This window comes from Schistocerca americana, chromosome 1 (genome assembly GCF_021461395.2).
Source record: "Schistocerca americana isolate TAMUIC-IGC-003095 chromosome 1, iqSchAmer2.1, whole genome shotgun sequence".
NCBI lineage: Eukaryota > Metazoa > Arthropoda > Insecta > Orthoptera > Acrididae > Schistocerca > Schistocerca americana.
Window position 1 is genome coordinate 645,626,295 of NC_060119.1, and position 25,881 is coordinate 645,652,175.

Consider the following 25,881-nt stretch of genomic DNA (forward strand, 5'->3'; position numbering starts at 1 on the left):
CTGTTATGGGTTGTTTTCTATCTAACAGTTCTAAAACCGTATTTATGCAATCATATACTGCAATTTCAGTAGATTTGTTGCTTCTGAACCCATGTTGAGCTAAACTTAGTAAATCTTTTTTTTTTTTTTTTTTTTTTTTTTTCAATGAAGTCCATCATTTTTTTGGACATTATTTTTTCAAAAACTTTAGAAAAGCAGGATGAGATTGAGATAGGCCTGTAGTTATTCATATCTTTATTATCACCTTTTTTGAAGAAAGGAATTACTTTAGAAAGTTTCAGAGCTTCAGGGAAGATACCTGCCTGGTAAGAACAGTCACAGAGGTGAGTTAATGGTTCAGCAATTGTGTGTTCACAATTTTTGATTACAGCTGCTGGAATACCATCAATTCCAGCTGAATATGAATTTTTTAACTCTCTGAGGGCTTTTGCAACATCATTTTCAGTGACTTTGGTAATGAAAATTGACTCTGCACATGTGTGATATTTTTGGTTTGCTGGTAGGTAATTTGTGTTAGGATTATTTTGGACCAGTTTTTCAGCTATGCTTGTAAAGAAATTGTTGAAAGAGTTCACTACAACTTCGGGATTAGATATAGATTCATTGTTGAGTTTGATTTCTATGTTTGTGTGTGAAGCTTTCATTTCCCCTCTTTCCCTTTTTATGATATTCCACATTTCTTTTACTTTATTGCTGGATTTGTCAATGTACTCATCATTCTGCATCCTTTTTGCTTTTCTTATCACTCTTCTTAGGATACATGTGTAGTTTTTATAGTATTCTGTTAGTTGGGGGGAGTCACTACTTTGTTTACATAACATGTGGAGTATTCTTTTATGTTTAGTGAATAGTGTGAATAGTGTTTTATTCGTCTCATACCATACAATTTCTAATCATATGGTTAGTGTACAGGAGACATATGAAAAAATGGATAACACTACTTAGGCCTAATTGGTACAAAGAATTTTAACATTAATATAGACTTTTATTTTTCTTTCCTCCCTTTTGTGAAGGACAGCTACATTTACACACAAGACTATATGTAAATTTATCCTGCTCAAATGTTCAGTTCATCCTTCATGAACTCCTGAACAGTGTAATAGCAGCGTTTGAGAAGTATATCATATAGCTTTGTTTTCAGTGTCTCTAGGTTCATACTCAGAACATTCTTTCCTTTTAGCTTGTTATGAATTTTCATTGCCATATACTGAGGAGACTGGGCAAATAGGTTTAAGAGATGAGTGGGAAGCATAAAATTGTCTTTGTTTCTCGTGTGATACGCGTGATTGAAACTGTTTTTCTCGAATAACTCTAAATTGCTATGTAGAAAGATGATAATATCATAGATGTATAAGGAGGGAACTGTTAATAACTGTTGTTTTTCAAATAGTGGGTGACATGATGTCCTTGGATGGGCAGTACACATGTTCCTTATTATTCTTTTCTGTAACTTTAGTATGTGCAATATATTGCTTGAATTTCCCCAAAAAATAATACCATACCTTACAACTGATTGAAAGTAGCTGTGGTATGCAATTTTCCTTGTATTCATGTCTGTTGCACCAGCTAATATTTGCATAACAAATGCAAAGCTACATAATTTGTTTAACAGATAGTCAACATGTTTATTCCAATTTAAATTTTTATCTAGGTTTAATCCTAAAAACTTCACAGAATCTACTTCTTCTATATCCTGATTTTTATGAGTTATTTTAATTTCTTGGGGCTTTGACTGTTTTGTTCTCAACTGGACCATGTGGGTTTTGGGGATGTTCAATCTTAATCCATTCAGTTGGAACCATGTTTCTAGTTTTTTCATTGTGTTTGTTATGTAGAGAGGGATGTTTTCTGGCTCCTGGTTTTCAGTTAATACAGATGTGTCATCTGCAAATAAAATCGATGGAGCATTTATATTGTTCGGCAAATCATTAACATAGAACAAGAACAAAATAGGTCCTAGAATCGAGCCTTGAGGGACACCTTGGGCTACTGTTTTCCATTTTGAATAGTAATTTGCTGCATTTGATGAGACAATCACTCTTTGTTTCCTATTTGATAAGTATGAAGTAAGCCAATTTAGAACATTAAACTTGATCCCATATTTGTCAAGCTTATAGATGAGCAGTGCATGATTTACAGAGTCAAAGATTCCTGCAACTTTATTATGGTTGTCTAATGATGTACTGATCTTGTCGATAAACTTGTTAATTGCATCAGTAGTACTTTTGCCACGCTGGAAAGCAAATTGCTTTTCCGTAATAATATCATATTTCTCCATAAAATTTCGAATCTGATTAGCAGCAGCATTTTCAAAGATTTTTGATAGGACTGGGAGGAGGGAGATGGGACGATAACTCCCCATATCCTCTCTTGACCCTTTTTTGAGCAACGGTTTTACTTCTGCATACTTCAGCACCTCTGGGAAGCTTTCTTGTTCAAAGTATTGGTTTATTATTTTAGATAATGGGTATCCTATTATTTTACACACAAATTTAAGGACTTTTGCTGGTATTCCATCCCAACCTGCAGAATTTTTGTTTTTTAGTTTTAATATAATTTTTTCTACATCTATTGTTGAAACTGTTTTGAATTTTGTGAAGCATTCAGAATTATGATTTAGTCCAAAGGTGCATACATTGTTCTCATAATCTGCAACATTAACCTCTGGTTTCACTACATTAATGAAGAGCTCATTGAAGCATTCTGAAATTTGAGCCGGATTTACAATGATCTCATCTTCAAGCTTAATTGTACTAATTCCATGTCTAGAGGCTTTGATACCTAATTCGTTTTTTACAACTGACCATACTGCCTTTGATTTATTCTCATGTTTTAAGATTAATTTATTATTTGTCATTTGCTTTGCTGCTTTGACAACTTTCTTAAATGTGCTTTTGTATTGTTTAAAACATTCAATAAATTCAATTTTTTTATTATGTCTTAGCTCCTTATGTAGCTGCCTTTTCTTAGCACTGGAGATTTTTATACCTTTAGTGATCCATTTTAATTTTGCATTATTAAAATAAGTTTTTTGTGGAAACATTTCATTGAAAACACTTAGAAAATCCCTTAGAAATGCTTCAAAATTTGCTGTGCGTGAAATATTTTTATCAAATGCTCTTCAATTATGTCCATCTGTACTCAAAATTTCCAGTCTCAAAGAAGAATGTTGACTGTTGATTGCTCAGGTAAACTGAAATGTTTCTTACATGCTTGCTATGCAGAAATATTTTCTTACCTTTCTCAACATTCTTATCAATGCTTGTAGACAGTGATGCTGTACCAATCTTGTCACTGACTCCCTGCTCTTATTTAAGTGAATGAAAAGGCTTAGACCTGTTTGTATCTGCAAGATCTAAGATGTTACCCTCATGAGTAAGGTAATTTTCAGATAAGACATTAAGAACAATACTGCATGGACACCTTTCTCTACCATCTGCACTAATCACTTGTCTCCCACTCTATAGCTGATAAGTTGAAATCTTCCTCTAATACTTTATCAAAATTAGTACATATATAAACATTTCACAGGAATAGATGCTGATAAAATTTTCTTGAGCTTGCATCCATTTCAAGTGTTTAAATGCTCAAAAGCTTTTTGCCAATTGCTCCTCAACCATTATCAAATGGTGACTGTTTTATGGATGATGCTGCCATCCTCAAATAGCCATGTTACTGTCTGTGATGTCATTGGGCCACAGTGCAGCTGCATATAAGGTAATATTTTCATTGTGAGCCTGTATAAAACATAAGAGCTATTTCTACCTACAGCATCTTGAGGAATCAGCACCAGCAGAACATGCTCTGGAAGTTGGACACAAACTGTGTTCAATGAGACATCTGATATGAAATGGTTATATGGTTTCTGTGATAGTGTTATCAAAGAAGTAACTGAGATACAAGTTTGAGACTACATCCTTAATAAACAGGGTGATCTGTAGCAAAGCACAGCTTGGGACCTAGCTATTGGGACGTTCAAGTAGATGCAATGGACTTGCAATCAGAACATTCTCTAATGCAGAGCTGGTCTGGATTCAGGTGACATCATGGGTGGTGGCGCATCTATACATTAGGACAGCAGCTCAGTCACATCACAGTCACTACCTGAAAATGGCCAAAGAGCTCTCAGCCAAAAACCAACTTGATGCAGCTGGAAACTTCAGAAAATTATATCAGTTTATATCGATGAAATGGTGCATTCATTCATCAACATATCTGTACAGGGAGGTAATGTGGCACAGCATTAAACATCTGGAGAAACTGCCTGTTAAGAAGGCTAGTTTATTAAAATCTTTATCCTTCCTATTGCACTGCTGCAATGAAAAGATAGTTCTATAATCTGCTGCCATCAGCCACCACATCATCACTCATGCAGCTAGGAGAATATTTCATCATGCCACCAGAGAGCAGTTAGATGCAAATGGTTGTGAGATTATTGATTATTGCTGGTCACCTGCTACTGACACAATCATTTTTAGCTTGAGATTCACCACGGGAGCAGAATAGTTGTCATCACAGAAGACAACCCCAGAAAAGCAAAAAGGAACATTCAGCTGGCTTTCCAACAATGAAATGCTGCAGAATGTAAAGTAGCAGAATGTACCATTATTAACATGATGGCCGTAAACATCGATGTGGGTGCCATCTTGGCACTTAAGAAGGGGCTTAATTTTGCACCTTCACCTAGAGCATTCCTTTTGTTGACAAAATAAATAGTATGCAACAATCAGTTAGTGAGGTTCCCTGTGAAATTGCAAAAGAAATCCATCAAGAAACAAGCCACATTCTTATAAATACAAACTACCAGTGCTGAAAATGACAAAAACTGTGCTCAGTGATCTTCACTTTCTCTGCAACAATCCTCTCATTGTATTCCTGTCAGCTGACAAGGGCAATGCAGCCATTGAAAAGGAACACGCCAATTATGACGTGATTTCCAGTTGATGCAGGAGGAAGAGACACACCAAAAATTGCCACTGGGCTCAACAACGATAATAAGGAGAAAGACACCAGAGCTTCTCAAGTGGTCATAGCTGGAAGAGAGTATCGTTAAAAAATTTCTCCCTTAGGCATCTTACCTACATACATTTTATGGCCTGCCAAAAGTTCATTAGATGGAAACAACCCTAAGACCCATCATGAGCACCAATGGAGTGCTGACTACCAGTCTCCCAGAACATATACCTAGTCTCTGTATTCTGCATGTTGGTCACTGTTTGCATCATATGAAGAACATGACCAACTTCATAAGCCAAATTAAACATCCACATCTTGGAAAAGGAGATCTGACATCCAGCTTTAATGTGGTCTCATTATTCAAGCATGTTCCCGTCAAAGACTCCATAAATCTGCTGCCCCAGTTTTTTGACAATACTGTCATCAATTTATTTAAGCACACTTTAATGTCACCATATTTGTTTTATGTTGGGGAATATTTCAACCAGATGGGCAGCACCATTCCAGTTACAGCCAGTCTGTTTATAAAGTACATTGAGGACACCACATGAGGATATTTGTGTTTCTTGCTTAGGGTGAAAATCATCTTCATTTTCCTTATGCAAAAACTGCCATCGATTTTCAAGAGCTTCTTTGCCTTAAAGCCAGATTTAAAACTTCATTTAGAGCACAAAACCAATATTTTTTCACAATAAATAAAACAACAGCATATCTTCTATCACACGTCATTTACAAGGCAGGCTCTTAGTTCTCCTTAATTAATATGCCTAGCCGGTCTCAGAAATACATCTGCTATATTTAAGAATTTTTAGATCTTCAGCAACACTAGATGTGGTATGTCTTGAAAAATGAGTAAACATGCGTTACAGTGCCATGAGGGGAACCCAAAAAAAAAAAAACTGGAATAACATTCCACAGTGGGTGGAGCTTGTGTAGTAAGCATTTCTACCGATAGGATGTATAATGCAAGTCATTGCCAGATCAGTGCCACCTGTATTGTTGTCCTGGCCTTGTTGTGTTAATCTGCACTGGTTGTTTTTGCTAGCACTGTTTTGTTTTTGTGCCATTTTTTGTGATGGAAATTTTAAGTGAACAACATGCAGCTGTGAAATTTTGTTTTCTATTCAGTAAACATGTTGCTAACACTGTTTTAATGTTGAAAACAGCTTACCAAGTTGAGGCTATGGGAAAACTCAAGTGCACAAGTGGTTTGCTCAATTAAAAATAGTAACATGTCAACAGATGATGAACTTCATTCTGGACGTCCATCAACTGCCCTAATGGACAAAAATGTTGAAAAAATTCGATATCTTAAAGCTCACAGACCACTGACATACAATTTGGAAGTTTTAAAACGATTGCACAATAGCATTCATCAAAAAAGTCCCAATTTGTGGCAGACAGGAGACTGGTTCTTCCACCCAGACAACACACCTGCACACACAGCCATCTTAGTCATACAGTTTTGGTATGGTTCCACTGCCCCACACTTTAATCACCTGATCTGGCCCTGTGCAACTTTTTCTTATTTCCACACATGACAAGGGTCATGAAAGGACACCAAGGAAAAAAAACAAGGGAGGAGCTATCAGCCATTTCTAAAGATGAGTAAAAAAAAAAAGTTCTGGACTATGGAAGCACCAGTGGAACAAATGTCTTAGTTGTAATGGAGAGTATTTTGAAGGGTATATGGTTGTTTTGTAAATAATTTGAAAACATATAGCTTTAAAAAAAATTGTATTTCTTTTTTTTCCATCTATCTATTTGGTGCTCTTTTCTCTGAGCTGAAGCTTCTTTGTGCAGAACTAGAATAGAATGATATAAAAGCTTCTTTCCAAGTATTCTCATTATGTGATCCATAAATTTTACAATTTCAAAAATCAGTTATGATCCAGTGGGCTTTAATTCAGATATGAAGAAAGATTTCTAGAAAAGCATCCATAATACATAAAAACTTAGAATATTTTGAAGACAATAGGGTATGAATATCAGTAGTTTTACAATACATTGTATGTTCACAAATTATTAAGACATTGCAGTTTATAATACAATTTAAAGCAGCATTTTTCTCTTATTTTCAGGCTGTTCTTGCAGATCTGTCTTCTCTCAAAGTAATGCCATTGTTACAGTTGGCATTGCTTAGAGATTGAGCTGAGTTATTTGCAGTCCCAGTGTTGGTGGAATAACAACTGTCTGTGAAAAAATATTTAAGATTCGTCCAAATTTTTCTATACTACAAGAAGAAAGTGGCTAACTGTTATGAATAAATTCTTATGAGATGTCATGTTTTGTAGTTCTGTCAAACAACAGAAACAGACAAAATAGGGACATCTGTTGAAAAAATTATGATGAAGATTCCTAGAAACACTCAAAAGTAAATTCGAGCTTCTAAGATTGGAAATGCAGAAATCAGAAATAGAAATTCAAACCAAAAGATAAGAAAGAAGGACTACAGAGTAGATAGAAGTAATTCTAATTAATTATATATCCAAAAAAAAAAGAAGTCTGGAAGGAAAATAGGATGAAGCTAGCCTTTGAACAAGTAAGCAGTAATGAGGAAATAAAGTGAATTACGAAGCCATTGAGGCTTAAAATACAGTAGATAGGGTTTATTACAGGAAGAAATCTATAATTGTAGCAACTAAACTCAATTCATTTTAATGTCTACAGTTAATTTAGTTTGAGGTAGTACCAAAGATTAAACATATGTTGGAGGAGAATGTACCATCTGCACAGCTTCTTGAGATGGTATGGGTCATGGGCCTAATAATGCTCACTATAAGGCAACGGCTCACATATCTGCTTTTGTGATTTGATGTGCAGTAGTATAACCCACCTGAAATACGAGTGCATCATAAATTATTCTTAAGTATTCAGGACACACTACACGGCCTCAGAAGCAGTGTTCAACAGAAACCACAAGAAGTGTACTGCTGCTAGAATTTGTGAGGGAATATTGCATCAGCTGCTGGTAGCTGGTGGCAGCAACATGCTGTCATTTCAGTTATAACTACTGAGTTGTTGAATTATTGTGAGATGGGCCAAGTTCACTTGGTGAAACCTGCCAGTGCTACAGTAATGCACAGTTCTTGCAGTGTAGAGAAGCGGATTTCTCCACCAGCAGGTTTCAGTGGTATTGCCAAGTAAATGACTAGAAGCAGCACATTGGCATAACTGATGAACTGCTACCTTGTCTAAATAACTGTAATTTTTGCAGCAGTTGCATTCGTGGTGTGAGTGTTCTAACAGGGCATGATGGCTACATCGGACAAAGGGACAACATGGAGCAGCCAGCAGCAGTCATGAGTTCGAGTCTCCATCACAGTATCAGTTTCCTTCACTAAGTCTGCTGTCTGGACTTAGTGCCATAGCACAGTAGATCTTCTGGACCCACTACAGCTGCAGCCGGACTCTGACCCAGAAGCCAGCAGGTTGCTTCCCGTATGCAGCAGCTGGTTTCTGCCACCATGGTGGGCATGTCTCTGCGCTACACAGCAGTGGCTGCTTGGAAGTGTCATTCATCACAAAGTTTGCTGCTGCAGCAAAATTCCCATCCATCTCCACAAGCTGCTGATGACTGCAGTTTGCAGTGCAACTCATCCACAGGTCATGTGCCAAGCACTGAGCAGTGCAGTGCACGAGGCAAACAAGCAAAGCTGCGTGCACGTGTGGCAGCCATCTGGCCAGGATGCTGGCTGACATCTTGGCAACCACTGGCCCTTTTGCATGGAGTGGCAGTATGGCCGCTACCCTGCACCCAGGCGGTTCTGATGCACAAATTGAAAATGAAGTATTAACTTTTACAGCTATTTTTTGTTAGGGCTTCAATGGCCTCACCGCTCCGCCACCTGCCATCCTGACCTTGTAACCATCCTTCCACCCCAAGGATCAGCTATAATTAATGTCAGAAGTGGTGGCATCAGCTCCAGTAGGCAACACATCCATGTAGAATGATGTCTGGACTAGAGCCTGCAGTGTCAACACATGGTGGTGAGTGAGATAACCAGTGTTAATTTTTGGTGTGTAAATTGAGGACTACTACTTTGCTTAGGGAAGAGAAACTGGCAGATGTGTCTGAAATTTGGGGTAACTGCAAGGAACAGTACTTGGTGCCTCTTAGATGTTTGCAGTGCAATCTGCTTGGGCATTCTGCCCCTTGTGTTGAGTCAGTGTCTGAAACTTCTTTTACATGCCATTATTATCATGACAATGTGGATCAATGTAGGGAGTCTAGATGCTTAATGATAAGAAATATAGTATAATTTGTTCATCTGTGAATTATTTCTGCAAGTATTGCAGGTGAATGAGTGTTAAAGTTATTGCAATGGCAGAGTCAGATATGTGGGGCATTACAGAGCCAAATTCAGTGCATTTGTTGATGGAAAAGGTAGCAAAGTTGTTGAAAGATAATACAAATTTGTGGGAGTAAAATGATGCTGTTATGGATGGGCAAATAGCATTGCTCCAGGCACCAGAGCATGTGACCGATCCAGCTACCACTAACCTGGTCATTCCTCTTTCTGGTATGTCACCTGAGAATGTGGTGACATTTGTGGAGGACCTGTCAAAGTCAGCGGGAATGGGTGGTAGGTCCAATAGTCCGTTATAATGGGTAGAAAAATTACATCTAGCGGGGGAAGTGAAAACTTTTGTGAGATGTACAGAGGCATTGAGGAATCCGGAGATGTTGGAGCATCTGAGGCTGCTGCAGAGGTACAAAATGCAGAACAGTGCAAGGTTCTTTCAGGGGCAGTTGAGCACCATTACAAACAGGTATGGAGAAGCCATAGAATGTTTTGCCAATAGAATAAAAGCATTTGATGCTTTCCTAAGAGCTTACCACCAGATATGTCAAGAAGGCTGTACACAGGTGCTCCTCAGGATTTCCATTCACTTAGAAGTGAATTATGGGGAGATTGATATGTTGAAATGGGGATATGATGGGCGTGGAGTGTTCTCCACAAATCTAAGATGTTACAGATGTGGATGGGCAGGGTATATTCAGAGGCAGTGCCACCAGTCTCAGTTTGGTCCCTTCTCTCCAAACCACCTAACACCTGCCTCAGTGGCATAAAGGTAATATGTATCAGCAGTGGAATTTTGATAATGGTAGTAGGGGTGGAGGACAAGGAGGAAATAAAAAGGCATTAAATACAAGACAGGACCCAAAGTCTGTAGAAAGACATTCCCGTTACTCTTAGATGCAGTGAGTACAAATGCAGAGGTGGAATGTCCAATAGTTGTCTTGTAAGGAGCCAAAAGTATAAGTTGCTGTTGGTCACAGAGCTGCATGTGTCAGTAGCCATTGGAGACCTAATGGTTTGGAGGCAATGGAACCCACCACTCTATATAGATTGCGGTGGGTGGGAGATAATGATGTAAGGCATTGTGGGGCCAGTGCAGATAACTTTTCAAGTAGACATGGTTCAGTTTAAGTAGTCTAAGCAGTGTGTGAGGCAGTTCAGTCAGTTTAAGCAGTGTGTGTGCTTCAGATAAGTGAGGGTTACAGCATGCTCCTAGGGCAAGACTTTTTGCAGCAATATTGTGCCAAAATTGACATTCGGCAACATATGGTGGAACTTACTGGTGAAACATTTCAGCTAGGAGAAGCTGTCATGTATCATATTAGACAGTCTGGTAATTTGTACAAATACATTAAGAGTTGATCTGTATGATTCTGTGCCAGGTACCACCAGAAAGTTGAGAGTGAAGACAGACTTAGCTCTCCATATGTTGTGCATAATTTAACCACTGGAAGGGGACAGTAAGTTGTTTCATTAAAATGAGTACTGTATTCATACAGGAGGCAGATGGCAGGAAGCTATGAATCTAGGTAATTTTTGCACCAAAGAGGTGAAGCTGATGAAGGGAATGTTAGTAGCAAGTTTGGACAGTCCAGAGGAGGACGATCGGTGCGCATAGTGTGTAAACCATGGGCAACTGCAGTCTGCTGCTAATGCTGCATTATGTAAAAAGGTGGAATGTCTAAAGGGAGTAGAGATATTGTGGATAGAGGAGTTCTTGGAATTTGAAGATTTGTTTTTTCCTCAGGGTCCATTACCAGCAATACCCATTACACGGCACCAAATTCTGACAGGAAATGAAGCACCAGTGTACTGGAAACCATATTGAATACCTTGACATATACAACCAAGAGTGGAGTAGTTTATCAACCAGCATTTGGCTGGTAGGATACAGGAGTGAGCAATAGTCCATGGGGAGCATGAACTGTGGTTGTGCCTAAGGAGTCTCTGGATAGCCCTGAAAATACAGGCTCTGCTGTTATTACTGTCATCTGAATAGTAAGACAGATACAGATGCATACCCCATACCCAGCATTACGTAGACTGTCAATAACTTAGGGCAGTGCCAGTATTTCTCTACCATAGATTTAAGAAGTGGATACTAACAGTTAGAGGTGGTTCTGGTGGGCTTACTGAAAGACAGGCCCTGGGGCCTGGGGACATGATCTTCAACCTAAAGGTTGAAGAATCCTCCTGAGATGTTTCAGTAATCATGAGACTGTGAACTGAGGAGACTGAATCCTCGCCAGTATCTAGTCTACCTGGATGATATAATTGTTTTTTCGAAGGAAATGGAGGAATGTAGGCAATGGCTGAGAGAGGTTTTTAAAATGTTGCAGGCTGCACATCTGATATTAATTATGGAAAAGTGTCATTTGTGTTGGAGGAAGTAGGTTACTTAGGGCATATAATCAGCAAGGATGGGGTGAGAATAGAGCCAACACTGATATGGATGGTACAGGATTTTCCAGTTTCAAAGCTGAGTAAAGAACTACAATCATTTTTGGAAACTCCTGAATTATAGTAGGAGACTTGTGAGGGGGTTCACTAATATAGTGCAAGCACTCATGCAGCTGTTGAAAAAAAGGTACAAAACTCATGTGAACAAAAGAGTGTCAGGGCGCACTTGAAGAACTGAGATGTTTTAATGTCAACTCCAGTTTTAATTTTTCTAGATTTTCAGAAGGAGTTTGTACTATCTCATGATGCATCTAGAAATGGGTTGTGATGTGTCCTGAGGCAAGAGGACACCAATGAGGAACATCCCATGGCTTACACATCAAGACAACAGAACTGAGAAAAACTATTTAACCAATGCTTCATATATGGAGTCATATATTTTTGATGTTATCTTTACAGAAAAATTTTAAAACAGTGGCTGACCTTGCTGCTCTAAAATGGATGTTGGAGTTGAAAGACCCATTCAGCAGACTAGCAAGATGGATGTTAAGATTCAGTGAATTTGACAGCAAAGTAGTGCACAAGCCAGGTAAGAAACACAGAAATGTGTATGCTTTGAGCACTTTGGTTGTGCTAACACAAGTACTGGATCATGGCCTTGCTGAATGGCAAGCAGCACAGAATACTGACAGCAACCGCAATGATATACAAAACGCAGTTGCAGTTCTCTAAGTGTGACTATCTATTGTGTAAGGTAATTAGATTATGGCCATGCGTAGTGGTGCCAGGTAAGTAGAATAAAGAGTTATGAGGAAGGCCGATGACCATATCATCTGGTCGTGGAGGATGCAGAGCAATGAATTGAAGAGTGACTAAGAAGATACTGATGCATGGCTTGGAAGGGAAATATGGGTCAGTATGTGACAAATTGTGGACTTGAGTCATAAAACACTTTCAAAATGATTGGGGGTGGATGTGTTAGTCTGGATTCTAGCAGGGAATCATATTGTGCGTGTGGAAAACCATATTGTGTTCAGTATGTGGAGATGATTGCTGTGTGGAACCAGCAAGCAGTTACAATCACACAGGCAATGAACAATTGCTGTACTTGGGTTTGGGGTGTCAGAGATGATGTTTATAGATTAACTCAATAAATGAATTGCTACATGTGAAGAAATTGAAAGTAGTCCACCTCACCCTATGTCAAATGGTAGAATGGAATGGGTGCAACATATGATCAAAAAGATGTTAAGATACTTAGTGAACTCGCACCATAGTGACTGGGACACATATCTCTTATTTTTTGTGGCTGCGTACAGTTCCAAGGACCATACTAGTACAGGATTGTCTCTAAATGGGGTAGTATAGGGCAGAAAAAGTTTGGCATTTGATATGATAACGGCAAGAAGGGTTAACTTTACCAAGTGGTTGAAATTATGTCATCAGTTAATTTCAGGCTTCAGTTGCCAAAAAAGGATCAACATCAGCATGTGTTGGATGCCTGTGACCATTCTGAAGTGCTACAGAGTCAGTCCCAGGGATGGTAAGAGCAGAGTCTGAGAAAGATGCAAAGAGGAAGAAACAGAGAAATGGGCCTGAGAGTGTGGATGGACCTACTTTGGAGGTGTCATGCATTTAGGTCAAGGAAGTGAGAGAGATATTTTTATTGTGTTCATTGATGATTGTTTAGGATGATATGTGCTAGGTGTCAGGGTGTAATATGTTGAGGGTTAAGAAATGTGTTTTGTGTTAAGAGTGTGGCTTCTTTTAAGTTTATTTCTATGTGAGTGCTGATCAATGGCAGCAACTTTCTGAGTAGAGGGGGGTGAGAAGAGGGAAGATGATAATCCTTCTCCTCGGATTATTGCATACCAAGTCTGAGCATGATGGAAGGGATGCTAGTCATGGCAATGCTGAACCTCTTTGCCTGGAATGGAGAGGGCCAATCTGAAATCAGCACATGCATGGAGGCATTCTTTTTGCCAAACAAGAGCATTGGTGGTTACCACCCATAAGTGGACACTGAGTTTAGTTTTTAATGCACAGGAATTCTAGAATGAAATGAGAAGGCTGGATGTGGTTTATTCTGGGCTTAAATGAGGAGCCAAGAGCGTCAAGTGCTCAGTGAAGCTTCTGTGGCATGTAAGGAGTTGCATAAACCATGTGAGTAATTGCAAGAACAGATGCAGCAAGCAGTGGAGGTTTATTATGTCAGGAGGGGTTGATGCTGAGGGAAAAATTTTGAGGTCTGTGTTTGGAACAGTAGATGCCAGTGACATCAGAGAGTTGAGCAGGAGAATGGATGCAGTGAAGAAGTTGGCAGAGTATAGAAAGTCAATGGTGAAGTGACATACCACTCAGACAGCAAGCTCGGAGAGCAAGAGTTTCAACCAACGCGTGTATGCTAGGGGAGTGTGATGAGTGAGGTGTTGGTGTAGGACACTGTAAATTAGGCTCTAGGAGTCATGCAAGTGCATGTGGATGCAATGGGTGCAAGAATCACTATGACAGGACTGTTATAGTTATGACCAGATAGAATATGGAATGATCGAGTAGTAATGGCTAGTTTATAGGAAGCTATTAATCACGCATTGTAGGGGCATCTGAGTCCTGTCCTATTAGTGTAAGAGCAATACTTGTTGGGATTGCAGAAATATCAGGGTAAGCTATCATCAGAGCTGAAATTGGTAACAGAGCAAAGCAGACAGAGTATATCATTTTATGCAATATGGCATCAATAGACGTGAGAACTGACCATATATCTTTGTACATGCTAGTTATTTGTCCAGTAGTGTGGAAGCATGCACAATTAAAATATTGTACTATTCAGTCCTATCCAATGGAGTGAAGAACATAAGGAAGTTTGTATTGGAGAAAACAGATGGTGTGCTGTTGATCTCTGGAGAGGTGGCACAGACAGGTGGAAGTGATGACGGAAGAGGAATTGCAGGAGAAGATTATGGTATATCCATCCTGCATGATTCAGACTGGTGCGAGAGCAAGTGCAGTGCAGCAGTCATGGGCAGAACAAGACAACAGGATAGTCTGAGGGACATTCCGGAATCTAAACCTTATTCTCAGCAATCAATGTTACAGAGGAATTATGTGACGTATAATAATGTGGTAGTAGTGGCAAGCTCCTATGAGCATGGAAGGCTCATGGAAGCAAGGCAGATGGAGATGAGGGTTAGTGGATTCTTGAGTGATGGGACAGTATGTGGCATAACAGGGCCAACCTTCAATGTACTAGTCGTGATTGTGGGAATTATCCAGCTGAACATGACACAACCACAGTTGTACTGCCCAGATGAACCACTAGAGCTACTTCCAAAGCAGAATGTAATGTACCTGAAAAATGTATTGAAACCAGACCTGATCCAGTCCCTGAATGAATTAATAGCCACACAAAACGGCACATTTCAGTAGAATAATTGGTGTAGCATGTAAAGTAATTGAGGGAAGGGCAATGACAGTGACCATGACCTAGAGTGACATGATACCCAGCACTGCAGTGACTCTAGTGCACAGACACTGAGCTTTCATCAACTGTGGGCAGAAAGCCATCCTTTCTCCCAGTGCACTGCTACTGCATGTTTCAGTAGACTGGATCTATAGAGCATGAAAGAGAGTGAATGTCAATTACTGTAATGTGAATGTCGATGAGAAAGGGGTTTTCGTGAGTTTAGGAGAATATGAGACCATTGAATCAGCCATGAACATTTGTAAATAGAATTACTAAGAGCATATGAGTGGCAGGATATAGAAGTCTAATGGCTTGATGTGATGTGGTTCCAAAGGAACTAATGGTCCATTACGGGACAAAGTAATAAGCAACCTAGTAACATAAGAACAAATCCAGCAACTCAAATTTGTAAATTGAATGTGGTCTCTGAACATTGTGAGTTGAGCTGGCAGACAATTGTATAATGGAAACTTGTGCTGTACATCTGAGACATGAGGGGTCGGGTCTTTCTGTGGAGGAATGTAGTGCCACTACTATTTCAGAGGCAAATGGGTGAGAATGTGTAGGGGAGTACTGCAGCAGCCTCTGGTAGCTTGTGGACACACAAAGTTATTATTTCAGTCATAGCAACCAAGCTGTTGAATTATTGTGAGACAGGCCAGACTTGCTCAGTGAAACCTGCCAGTCTAGCTTTAATGCAGAGTTGTTGCAGTGTGAGCAAGGGGATTTCTCCATCAGTTGATTTGAGTGTTGTTGCTAAGCACGTGACTAGAAGTGGTGCATTGGTGTGACAGATGTGCTGCTACCTTGTCTAAATAGCTGTAATTTTTGTAGCAGTCGCATTCACAGTGCAGCAGTTCTAACAGGTCATAATGGCTAAGCTGGGCGAAGGGACAGCATGGAGCAGCCAGCACCAGCCAAGAGTTGAAGTGTCCCTCACAGTATCAGTTTCCTTCATTAAGTCCACTGTCCGGACTTAGTCTCACAGCACAGCAGGCCTTCTAGACCCATTCCAGCTGCAGCCGAACTCCTGTCCAGCTGCCAGCAGGTCACATCCTGTGCACAGCAACTGATTTCTGATTTCTGCTACAACAGAGAACATGCCCTCATGCTAGACACCAGCAGCTGCTTGGACACAGTCATTAATCTCAGAGCTAGCTACCATAGCAAGATTTCTGCCCATCATCACAAACTGCTGGTACCTGGTGTTTACTGCATGATACACACAACAGGGTAACATGCCAAGCATTGAATAAGAACATCAGCAAAGTTTGCCACACGTGCATTGTAGCCAGCTGGCCAGGATGCTAGTTGATGTCTTGGAGACCACTGACCCCTTTCCCATGGAGAGGAGGAGTGGTCACCACCTTGACTGAGGCAGCATAATGTAAGAGTGGAAAATAAAGTATTGCTTTTGACACTTTCCTCTGGACCTTCACTGGCCTACTACTCCATTTCAATCCTCTGCCATCAGCCATTCTTTCATCTCCAGAGTTTTCTATAAAAGTGTGAATGCTGAAAACTGATTTAAAATACTTCATTCCCTAAACGGCTATTTTGATTTTCCATTATTACTGTTATTATTATTATTTCTTTCCTTTCTCAGACGTTATGTCTGGTTAAAAGTGGAAAGTGACGTGGACCTTGATCAAGCGTGACTTCCTTTGAACTGTATGGTATATGTTACATTGCATTTATTATTATTACTGTTATTTTTATTATTATTATTATTATTATATTGGTCTCCATAAATTAGATAAAAATCATAAAAAAACAGTAACTTGCTCAAGAGAGACAAAGCATTTCATACTAAAGTAGAGTACATTATTACCAAAATAGTGCTGTGCTAAGCCATAACATGCAAACTATGAGCACTTAAATCCACTTGAATAATTAATGTAGCAGAAAACTGCTTGTTTGAAAGAAGGATGGTAACTGATGCTGTGATAATCTGGGAGATGACGCTTCAGATAAGCAACTTGGCTGAATGGTATCCAGAAATTGCTTACTGTACTAACTGCAAAGTATTGCTACAGTAGGCAGCAGGCATGTGAAACTCTGAAATAGGTTCATGTATTTATTTGCCATCATATGCAAGGTTCTCCAGCTTATAGTTAAAGCAAGTCATAGTAACTACTATTTAGAGAAAAGAAAGGTGTACTATAATTTCATAATGCAGTCTCTGTTGTTACACAAATTGCAGTTTAATATATTACCGGTCAACTTCAAGATATGCATTATAAATTATTTACATATGAAATAAATTTAAAATTACTTCTAATTGCTTTCCTTACCTCTAATGTGTTCTGGTATCAGCAGACTCAAATGTGTGTTTCCAGAGAACCCACAGCTGAATTGGTACAGAAAACAACATAATCTTTCACTGCTTTCATCGTAATCTGATTTATTTAATTATATCTAGAAACTCAGTTTCAAATAATTATAAAACTTGTCTCATAATTTGATCTGTCTATTTTTTAATCCTATTTACAGTACTAATGTAGCACAGCAACAGTAAGTCATTCTTGCATCCTGGTCATAGAAATATTTTTGATCAGTATTACATACCTGAGTGTCATGTCATGGTATCAAAACAATAAACATGTAAACCAAAAGCAATCCTGTATGAGCGTTCCATTCTCAACAACTTCTACGTATTTCATCCTCATATGTGGTGCTACCTAAATCATCTTTCAGTTTGCAGAACAATAAACTGTTTCATCAGTTAGTTCCATGGACATAGAGTATCAGACCAGAAAAGCACACATTGTGTATCCCCATCCCTGACATACCTCAATAGATTTGTGCGAATGACGGAAGTTGTTTATTAAATTATGTACATTTGGCCTATTTTATGATGTTCAATTTATTTACTTTTTTTCAGGACATCGCTATACTCTTTTATCTGTTCCATTTATGTACCAACCCATATATGCCCACAGTATTCTAAGATGTTCTCGTACTGGTGTTCTGGTGTCTTGTGTGATTGTAACTCTCTTACTTATCCTCAACTGTACTACTATCCCTTTCTGTGGGGACTTGTATTTTTTCCTCTCACTAATCTTCTTCAGCTGTCCTCTGGGTTCCATTTCTTAAATTCTCATGTCTCCCTGACAGATATAATTCAGACATGTGTAATGATGCCTTCTGACTTTTACCTTATTCAATATTATGCACAATAATCTATACCTATGTTGTGTATGCTTTTGTCTCTAAACATGCACCTTCCTTCTCATGCTGAATATTTGATCATTGTAAACTCCTTGATGACATGCTCTTGAGATCCAAGCTATACACAGTCACATACATCATATTTCTAAGCTTTTTCAGGCATCTCTTAAATGGTTCAGGAAGTATCTGAGTGAACAGCTTAGCTAAATGAGCCTGTGTAATTCTATCACTGAACTTCACGGGAATGACATAAAGACTGTACTTAAATATAGCTCAGCTGTGACTGCCTGTGGTATTTTCCACAGCATCTATTTAAGGATGTGCATCAGTCTGTTTTTATAAATGACATGTTCAGTAGCAACATAAAATATATACACATTATTAGAAGGAAAGTTGCTACTCACCGTATAGCAGAGATGCTGAATCACAGGTAGGCACAACAAAAAGTCTCTCACAATTAAAGCTTTTGGCCATTGGCCTTTGTCAGCAATAGACACACATACACACTCACACAAATGCAGTTCACACACACAACTGCAGTCTCAGGCAACAGAGTGTTTCAAAAAGAATAACCTGAGTTTGGATGATAATAATTTCAAGATACAGGATGTACCAGCAAGGCAATGTGTATTGCTTGAATGGGCATATCCTAAAGTTTCAGAAAATTGCTGTTAGATGCCAGTCAGTGTGTTTTCTCAGTCTGCAGTCAGGCAGAAATAAGATGGCATCCACTCAGCGGAAGGCATTTTGTGTGCTGCAGTTTGCAAAGAGTGCTTTTCGTTGCCATTTTTACATTGATCTGCAGCCACACAAAAACATTCATGATTGATATCATTGATCAAGAGACAGGATACTTGTGCGATTGTAACAGTAAGTCAACCTCACACTTCTGATTACGTGTGGAAAGAATTCAGCAAGTGTTTGAGCAGAGTTCATGAAAGTCTACACACCGTGCACTCACAGAACTGGCAATATCTCATTTGACTGCCTGGTGAATTTTAAGGCTTTGTTTGGTCTATAAACTATACAGACTGCAATTAGTACAACCTGCTCAGATTGGTGATAAAATAAATCAGGGTGACTTCAGCAGTGCTCTGCTAGAGCACGTGGGAGATGATACATTTTTACAAGTGTTAATTTGCAGTGATTAAGCAAAATTTCATGTTAGGGGTAAAATAAACCAACATAACATTTGCATATGGGGACTCCAGAATGCTAGTTACATTATTGAGCACAAAGGAGACTCACCTAAAGTGAAAGTTTTTTGTACCATTTCTTGTAAAAAAAAGTGTAGGGTCCCATATTATTTGAGAAAAACACAGTGACTGGAAGGAGCTATCTTCAGATGCTGCAGAACTGGCTTTTTCCCTACTTCAGGACTCTAATGACTTCATTTTCCAACAGGATGGAGTGCCCTCACACTGGCACAAAAACATATATTCGTTTCTCAGTGACATTCTTGGCCTCCAAGGTTGACAGACATGATTTTTTTCTTGTTGGGATATGTGAAGGAAAGCATGTTCATTTCCTCTTTACCTTGTGACATGGAAAAAGTAAAGAAAAAATAACAGCAGCCATAACTTTTGTAAAAGCAGATACATTGTGTAACATTTATGACAAATTTAGCTAGTCTGTAGACGTTGTTCATGCTACTGCTGGTGAACACATAGAGTGTCTGCAATAGTACAGTTAAAACTTAAAGAGTTTATGTATATTTTGTGATCCATTCCATGTTTGTAGTATGTTTTCATCAATAAATATGGAGTCTTTAAATCAGGTCATTCTTTTTAAACATCCTGTACTTTATCCCCAGGATTTAGCAAAACCCATCAAAAATTTTCTGGAATATCAAAGTTATATTACTTTAGTAAAACTGCACATATTTGGAAACAGTAATATTACTTCCATTTCTAAGTGATTTCCCTCTGAGGTTCTAATATTCTAGATATGATTACAGTGAATTTGAGTAGGCATAAGTTTGTAATTACCCAGTTTTCAGAAAAGAATAAATGTTGTTTAGAAAGTAGATGAGGGCATTCAAACAATGTATATCAGTCATGAGACACATAATCGTTAGTAATGGGAAATTCTGAAGTGCATTTGGTTTTCATGAATTGTAAATTTTTGATATCTCTTTACACAACATGAACTGTCTATATTATTAGTTTTGTCAGGCTGTAAACAACATGCTTAACAATGCAGTACAGAAAATTACAGTTTGGAAGGGAAATTGGACGTTCCTTATATGTAATTCTTCTTTATGATGTCAGTGTAAACTAACATGTACACAACCTTGGCAGATGTGCAAATTATTAGAGCGGCAATTCTGTGTGACAGAATAGCCACTGGGATTCATTAATGTTGTTCAGGTTTAGTGTTGTTACCAGGCCTAGTAGGATAATATATCATGGACACGAACAGCATCAGATGCTGAGTGATCACTGTGAAGGACATGGAGAAGCTGGCATAGTCATGTGAGACAAGGTTATCAGCACCTGACACATTGAAAGGGGGCTTATCATGGGTCTTTATTTGGCCGGCTTGTTGAATCATACAATACCCTGATTTCTGAAGCATTTGAATGTAATAGTGGCCGCATGTCAGACTACATGAAAATGTGAGTTCCAGTATATTCATTGCTAAGGTTTCAGTCAGTGACATCTGACCACCATAAAGCGGGATTATTTATTGTGCAACACGCACATTATAGCCCCTTCACAAGTGCACCTGTCACCTAAGAACAAATGACAACACAACTTATCATGAGCAAATTACACAGTCATTTTTATGGAAATGTTATTTGGAGGTTTAATACCCACAACAGGAAACATGTAAAGAGCAACATGAAGCACTGCATTAATTTATATGTTAACAAAATATCTCAGGTTCTTTTTTAATTGCAATTTCATTGAAATTAATACTGCTTTAATGTCATGGGTTTGCATAGAGAAATATTATTGTCTGGTATGCTAATCACTGATCGTTTTGGAGTAAGTTAACATCTGTGAATTTACGTAGCTGAGATAAAAGGTAGCCATTACGCAACAACCACAAGACTTTAATGGAAATCACTATTAATCTTTGCAAATAAATTAAAATGACACTGAAGTTAGATAATATAATTCAAATGCAAACTTAGTAAGTTACTTCTGCAGTTCTGAGCCACTAAATATTGTCATTACTCAAATAAAACATCATGGCTGTGCAAATGACTGACAACAATCAGTCATAGGCTCGTGCTGTTTTGTGTGTTCTGATGCTCTGAAAGAATAATTTATTAGTTTCCTGATATACAGGGATGTAAAATATACATAAATAAAGGTTTTAAGAGCAAATGAACATTCATGTTCAACCAAAATTCAATGTAAGTACACCTAAAATGTCTCTCACGTCTCTCCTCATCCAAGGTCAAGAGCAGAGTGGTTAATTGACTAACATCATTCAACTGTTTCACAGTTATTAATATTTTTAATAAAGAACAAAGAATAATATACATAATGAATTTATATTGTTTTTAAATACAATTACACTGAAAGATAAATGATCTTTCTGCACATTTTTACATACATCTTTCAAGAGTCATAAAAGTCTTAATTAATTACATTCTTCATAATTCTATATGATTAAATACTGTTCTCCCCAGGGCAAATAGTATAATGGCCCCCTGGGATTATTGTCCCACAAATACACATCATTTCTGTGACCAGTAATTCGACTAGTACTGGTCCTGCACTGTCACAATCGATCACCTTGTTCACACTTGCGAAAGAGACAATTTACGTTAGTTTGAGTTCATTATTACAATTTGTATCATCTCCTTTCCAGAACATTCAGTATTAATTAAGAATGATTATATTAATCTTGTGTTCAAAGTTTTTAAAAGTTTTTAAATATCAGATGACATTGGGTGCTACTGGTTATATACATTCTTTGCATAGTTATTTGGGTTTATATGGGCACTATTTTCTTGGCTTTTGGCCCCGTTGTACATTACAATTGTTGAAACCAGTCTGGCAAATTTACATTCCCCAGAAAGGTATTGAGTGATTCCCTCATTCAGGTTACAGGCAATGGTAAAAGCCAGGAACTTCAGAAAATCCTACCCAGAGTCTTCAGTCTATGAATGACTGAACTTTAGATAATAATTACCATGTCCTTTACAGGTTACATTATTCTAATTATTAAGAATGTGGTAAGAAATCAAAATTATTTCATTATAGTTACAAAATTTACAAGAACATATCTCTTACATAAAGAACATTACAACATTCATTTGCAAGATTGTCTTTTGTATATCAGAAAGATGAATCAATGCAAAAGATGTTCCCAAAAAAGGTTTGATAAACAGTTCTTACTGACAATGTTTGTGGAAGTATAAAGTTTTTAAAATTTTAGTTCATGAATACATAAACAATTCTTCATTAACTGTGTTTGTGGTGGCAGTGGGAGTGTGGTACACTGGAACATAAGCCCATAGTTCAATGAGTGGCTGGCGAGTGTGGCATGACAGCTCAAGGGCAGGAACATGCCCCCATCGGCATATCAGCTGTTGTGGCTGCCTCCGCCCCCAAAGGCGATCAGATGGTCCGTTTCTGCATGTCCAATTTTTTGCTGGGATTGTTGCTGCCACGAGTACATGAAGTAGCACCAAATGCAGTACAAATGCATGAGCAGTACATGTAATACCAGTTAATGCTGAAACTATGCTCAGGCAAATAAATCAAGGGTAATTCACAATAAATTGAATTAGATTATTCATTGGTCAGTGTTCATAAATTTGAGGGGTAAATCACAGATGTATACCAGCTGTAATTGATAGAACTTCACTAAATCTACTCATGAAGTGATTGTCTAAGTTAATCTGAGGAGTAGTTGAAATCTAGTATTACAAAGTCAATCAAAATTAACTGGAAACGTCTACACTATGAGCATAAAGTGACTGAAAGAAAGTAATTGACTCTTAAACCAGCAACTAGTAAACTAATGTCTATTTCTGATGTGGAATCATTGCAGTCCAAATCCCTCAAATATTGCCATTCATATGTTTCTCACTATGAATTATATTTTCAATTAGATCAATTTATTCAATAAAATAAATGTATTCTCAGTTAAACCAAGTCCTACTAAATCAGATAAATGAATAACTGAAAGAAGGAATTCAACCTGAAATCTATTTCCAATGTTTGATCTATTAATTAACATCTTCAGTTTCTCAGTACAGAAAACTGAGCTAGAACGTTCTTAGGACTGTTACTAAGTCATCAGTATTTTCTCTGATACCATTATAGATTAATATTATCTGAAATAAATAAAGCATAACTTTACATAATGAATTCACAATCCTGTCAGAACTAGAATCATACTATACCACAACTTTCATCTTCGTTTCAGTTTTCATTACCATACCATTTAGGAAATGCATAGGGTTATTGCTTCATACTTTACAAAACCTAATAAACTGGCTCTGACCCTTATTAAAATCATTGTTAGAAAGTATAGAATTCTGAGTAGCAATAAACTTAATCTCTCTATTAATTATTACATTAGTACTGTATACTGTTAATTTCAGAATCAGCTGTTGCCATAACACAAGCTGAAGTATTCTCGATTTTAAGAACTCTATATTTTAGATTAGTATGTTAAACTTGTTACCAACTTACTCAAATCACTAATTCACGTAGTAGGTTATAGAACTTTACCTTTTTAAAATTTTCTTTCGAGCTACATTACTTACAATAATTCAATGATGATAAGATGTAGTTTGAGAAAGTGCACATCAAGCAATACACACAAGATTTGTTTCAGCTGGATTATACAGAGGGATAATCCTATTTATTACATCTGAAATTTTATTTTTTGTGTCTTTCTTCTGAGCTTTTCAAAGTAGAATATGACATCTTCTGTTCAATTATGACTGTGTGGCGGCAGCACTGTCCAATGCACGAAGGGCTGAACTATGGCACTGCCGACACAAGTAGGGGCAGCTGTACCGTTACGCAGAATTTCGGCAACGGTGCATCGCACAACGGACCGGACGGGAACAAAGCAGGCGGCCAGTGCGAGCTAGTCGACGCGACGCGAAACACGCCTCCCAGTTCTTCCACCGTGGACCACGTGAGTCGAGTCAACGTGACTCCGCCGTAAATGCGTATGCGCGGTCGTAAACGCAGTCGCCGTTAAAGTGTCTTTCGCTTCTTCGCGGACGTTACGGCGCCTCTGGTCGCGCCAGGAGCATAACATTCCGTGACGCGGCCTTTTGTCTTGCTCGGTCCACGCAGTCACGCTACGGCTCGTCACTGGAGTGTACACCCTCCGGGATCGGTGATCGAGCCGTGCCGCCAGTGCAACGCACCTGTATAGACGGACATTAGTGAAGAATGCTATTTGCCGTTTATTGTAACGGTAGGAAAAATAAATGCGTCCTGTCCCGAAACCGCTCTAGTCGTTTATTGCCACAAAGCCTCTCCCTTGAGCATAGTGCGTGGGCATAGCGATAAAGCCAGTTCACTGCACATGAGCGACTGTAAGCGGAGATGCAACACGTTCCCGCTTCACTGGTGACCCCGACATGATCTGAGGCTAAAAAAACACGTGGTGACGAACGTTCGTCGGTACGAGAGACGTGGAACCGCGAGTAGGCTTGTGCATATATGCCCACGCCGAACAGTGCTCCGTAGTAAAATTTTTTTTAACTAACTTTTTTTTGTATTGTTTTTGTGCGCGTATGTTTTGATCGGGGACTGCTTAGTGTTATTTTTTTCCGTGTGTTTCCCTTGTCGTGTTATTTTCACTGTGTACTTTCCTCTTGTACGAGGATTCGACTCTGAACTAAGATGGTGACACTAGAGGAGTTGCAAAAGACCGTCGAAGAACTGCTCGCACGCAACACGAGGCTAGACAGTGAGCTACAAGCACGGACTACACGCGCGGACGCCGCGCAGCCACAGACAGCTCAGGACAATATTGGCGCGCAAATGCCCGCCACACTGACGCCTCCTACGACCGCCGGAACACCGACAAGTGCTGGACGGGCATTGATGAGGCTGCCTCCGTTTTGGCCGCACGACCCTGTAATGTGGTTCAGCCAGGTTGAGGTGGTATTTATGAGCCAGCTGGACCAGAACTATGCGGCCGAAGTGTGGGATATAATCACCGCCCCGCCGACGCAGTCGAGCTACAAACGGCTCAAGGAAGAGCTGATCCGGTGGATTTCGTCGTCAGAGGAACAGCGAGTGCACCAACTGCTGCGGCAAGAGGAATGCGGCGATCGGAGGCCCTCGCAGTTCCTGCGCCACTTGCGGAGCCTCGCGCAGTCCGATATGGTGCCAGATTCGCTGTTACGCACTATCTGGGTGCGCAGCCTCCCAGCTCAGGTGCAGGCAGTGATAGCCGCACAGACGGAGATGTAGCTGGACGCCGTCGCTAACTTGGCTGACAGGGTGCACAACGCGCTGACAACGGCGCCTAGCACCACGGCTGCGGCAGCTTACGACTCCGTCCCCCCACCTCCGTGGTGGCAAGTGCCTCCCGCACCCGCATCAGATGCTGACCTGCACCAGCTAGTGCAAAACTTGAGCACACAGGTGG

The 25,881-nt window shown here is 39.1% G+C and overlaps 1 protein-coding gene across 1 annotated transcript in view; it reads left to right on the forward strand.

Annotated features, from left to right (window-relative positions):
- The window catches only part of LOC124625756 (TBC1 domain family member 19), a 179,099-nt gene extending 171,993 nt beyond the window's left edge, over nt 1–7,106 (forward strand). Inside the window, exon 13 of the mRNA XM_047149199.1 lies at nt 7,038–7,106. Within this exon, the coding sequence (XP_047005155.1) occupies nt 7,038–7,106 (69 nt within the window). The remainder of the gene's footprint in view (nt 1–7,037) is intronic.
- The last annotated feature ends 18,775 nt before the right edge of the window (nt 7,107–25,881 follow it).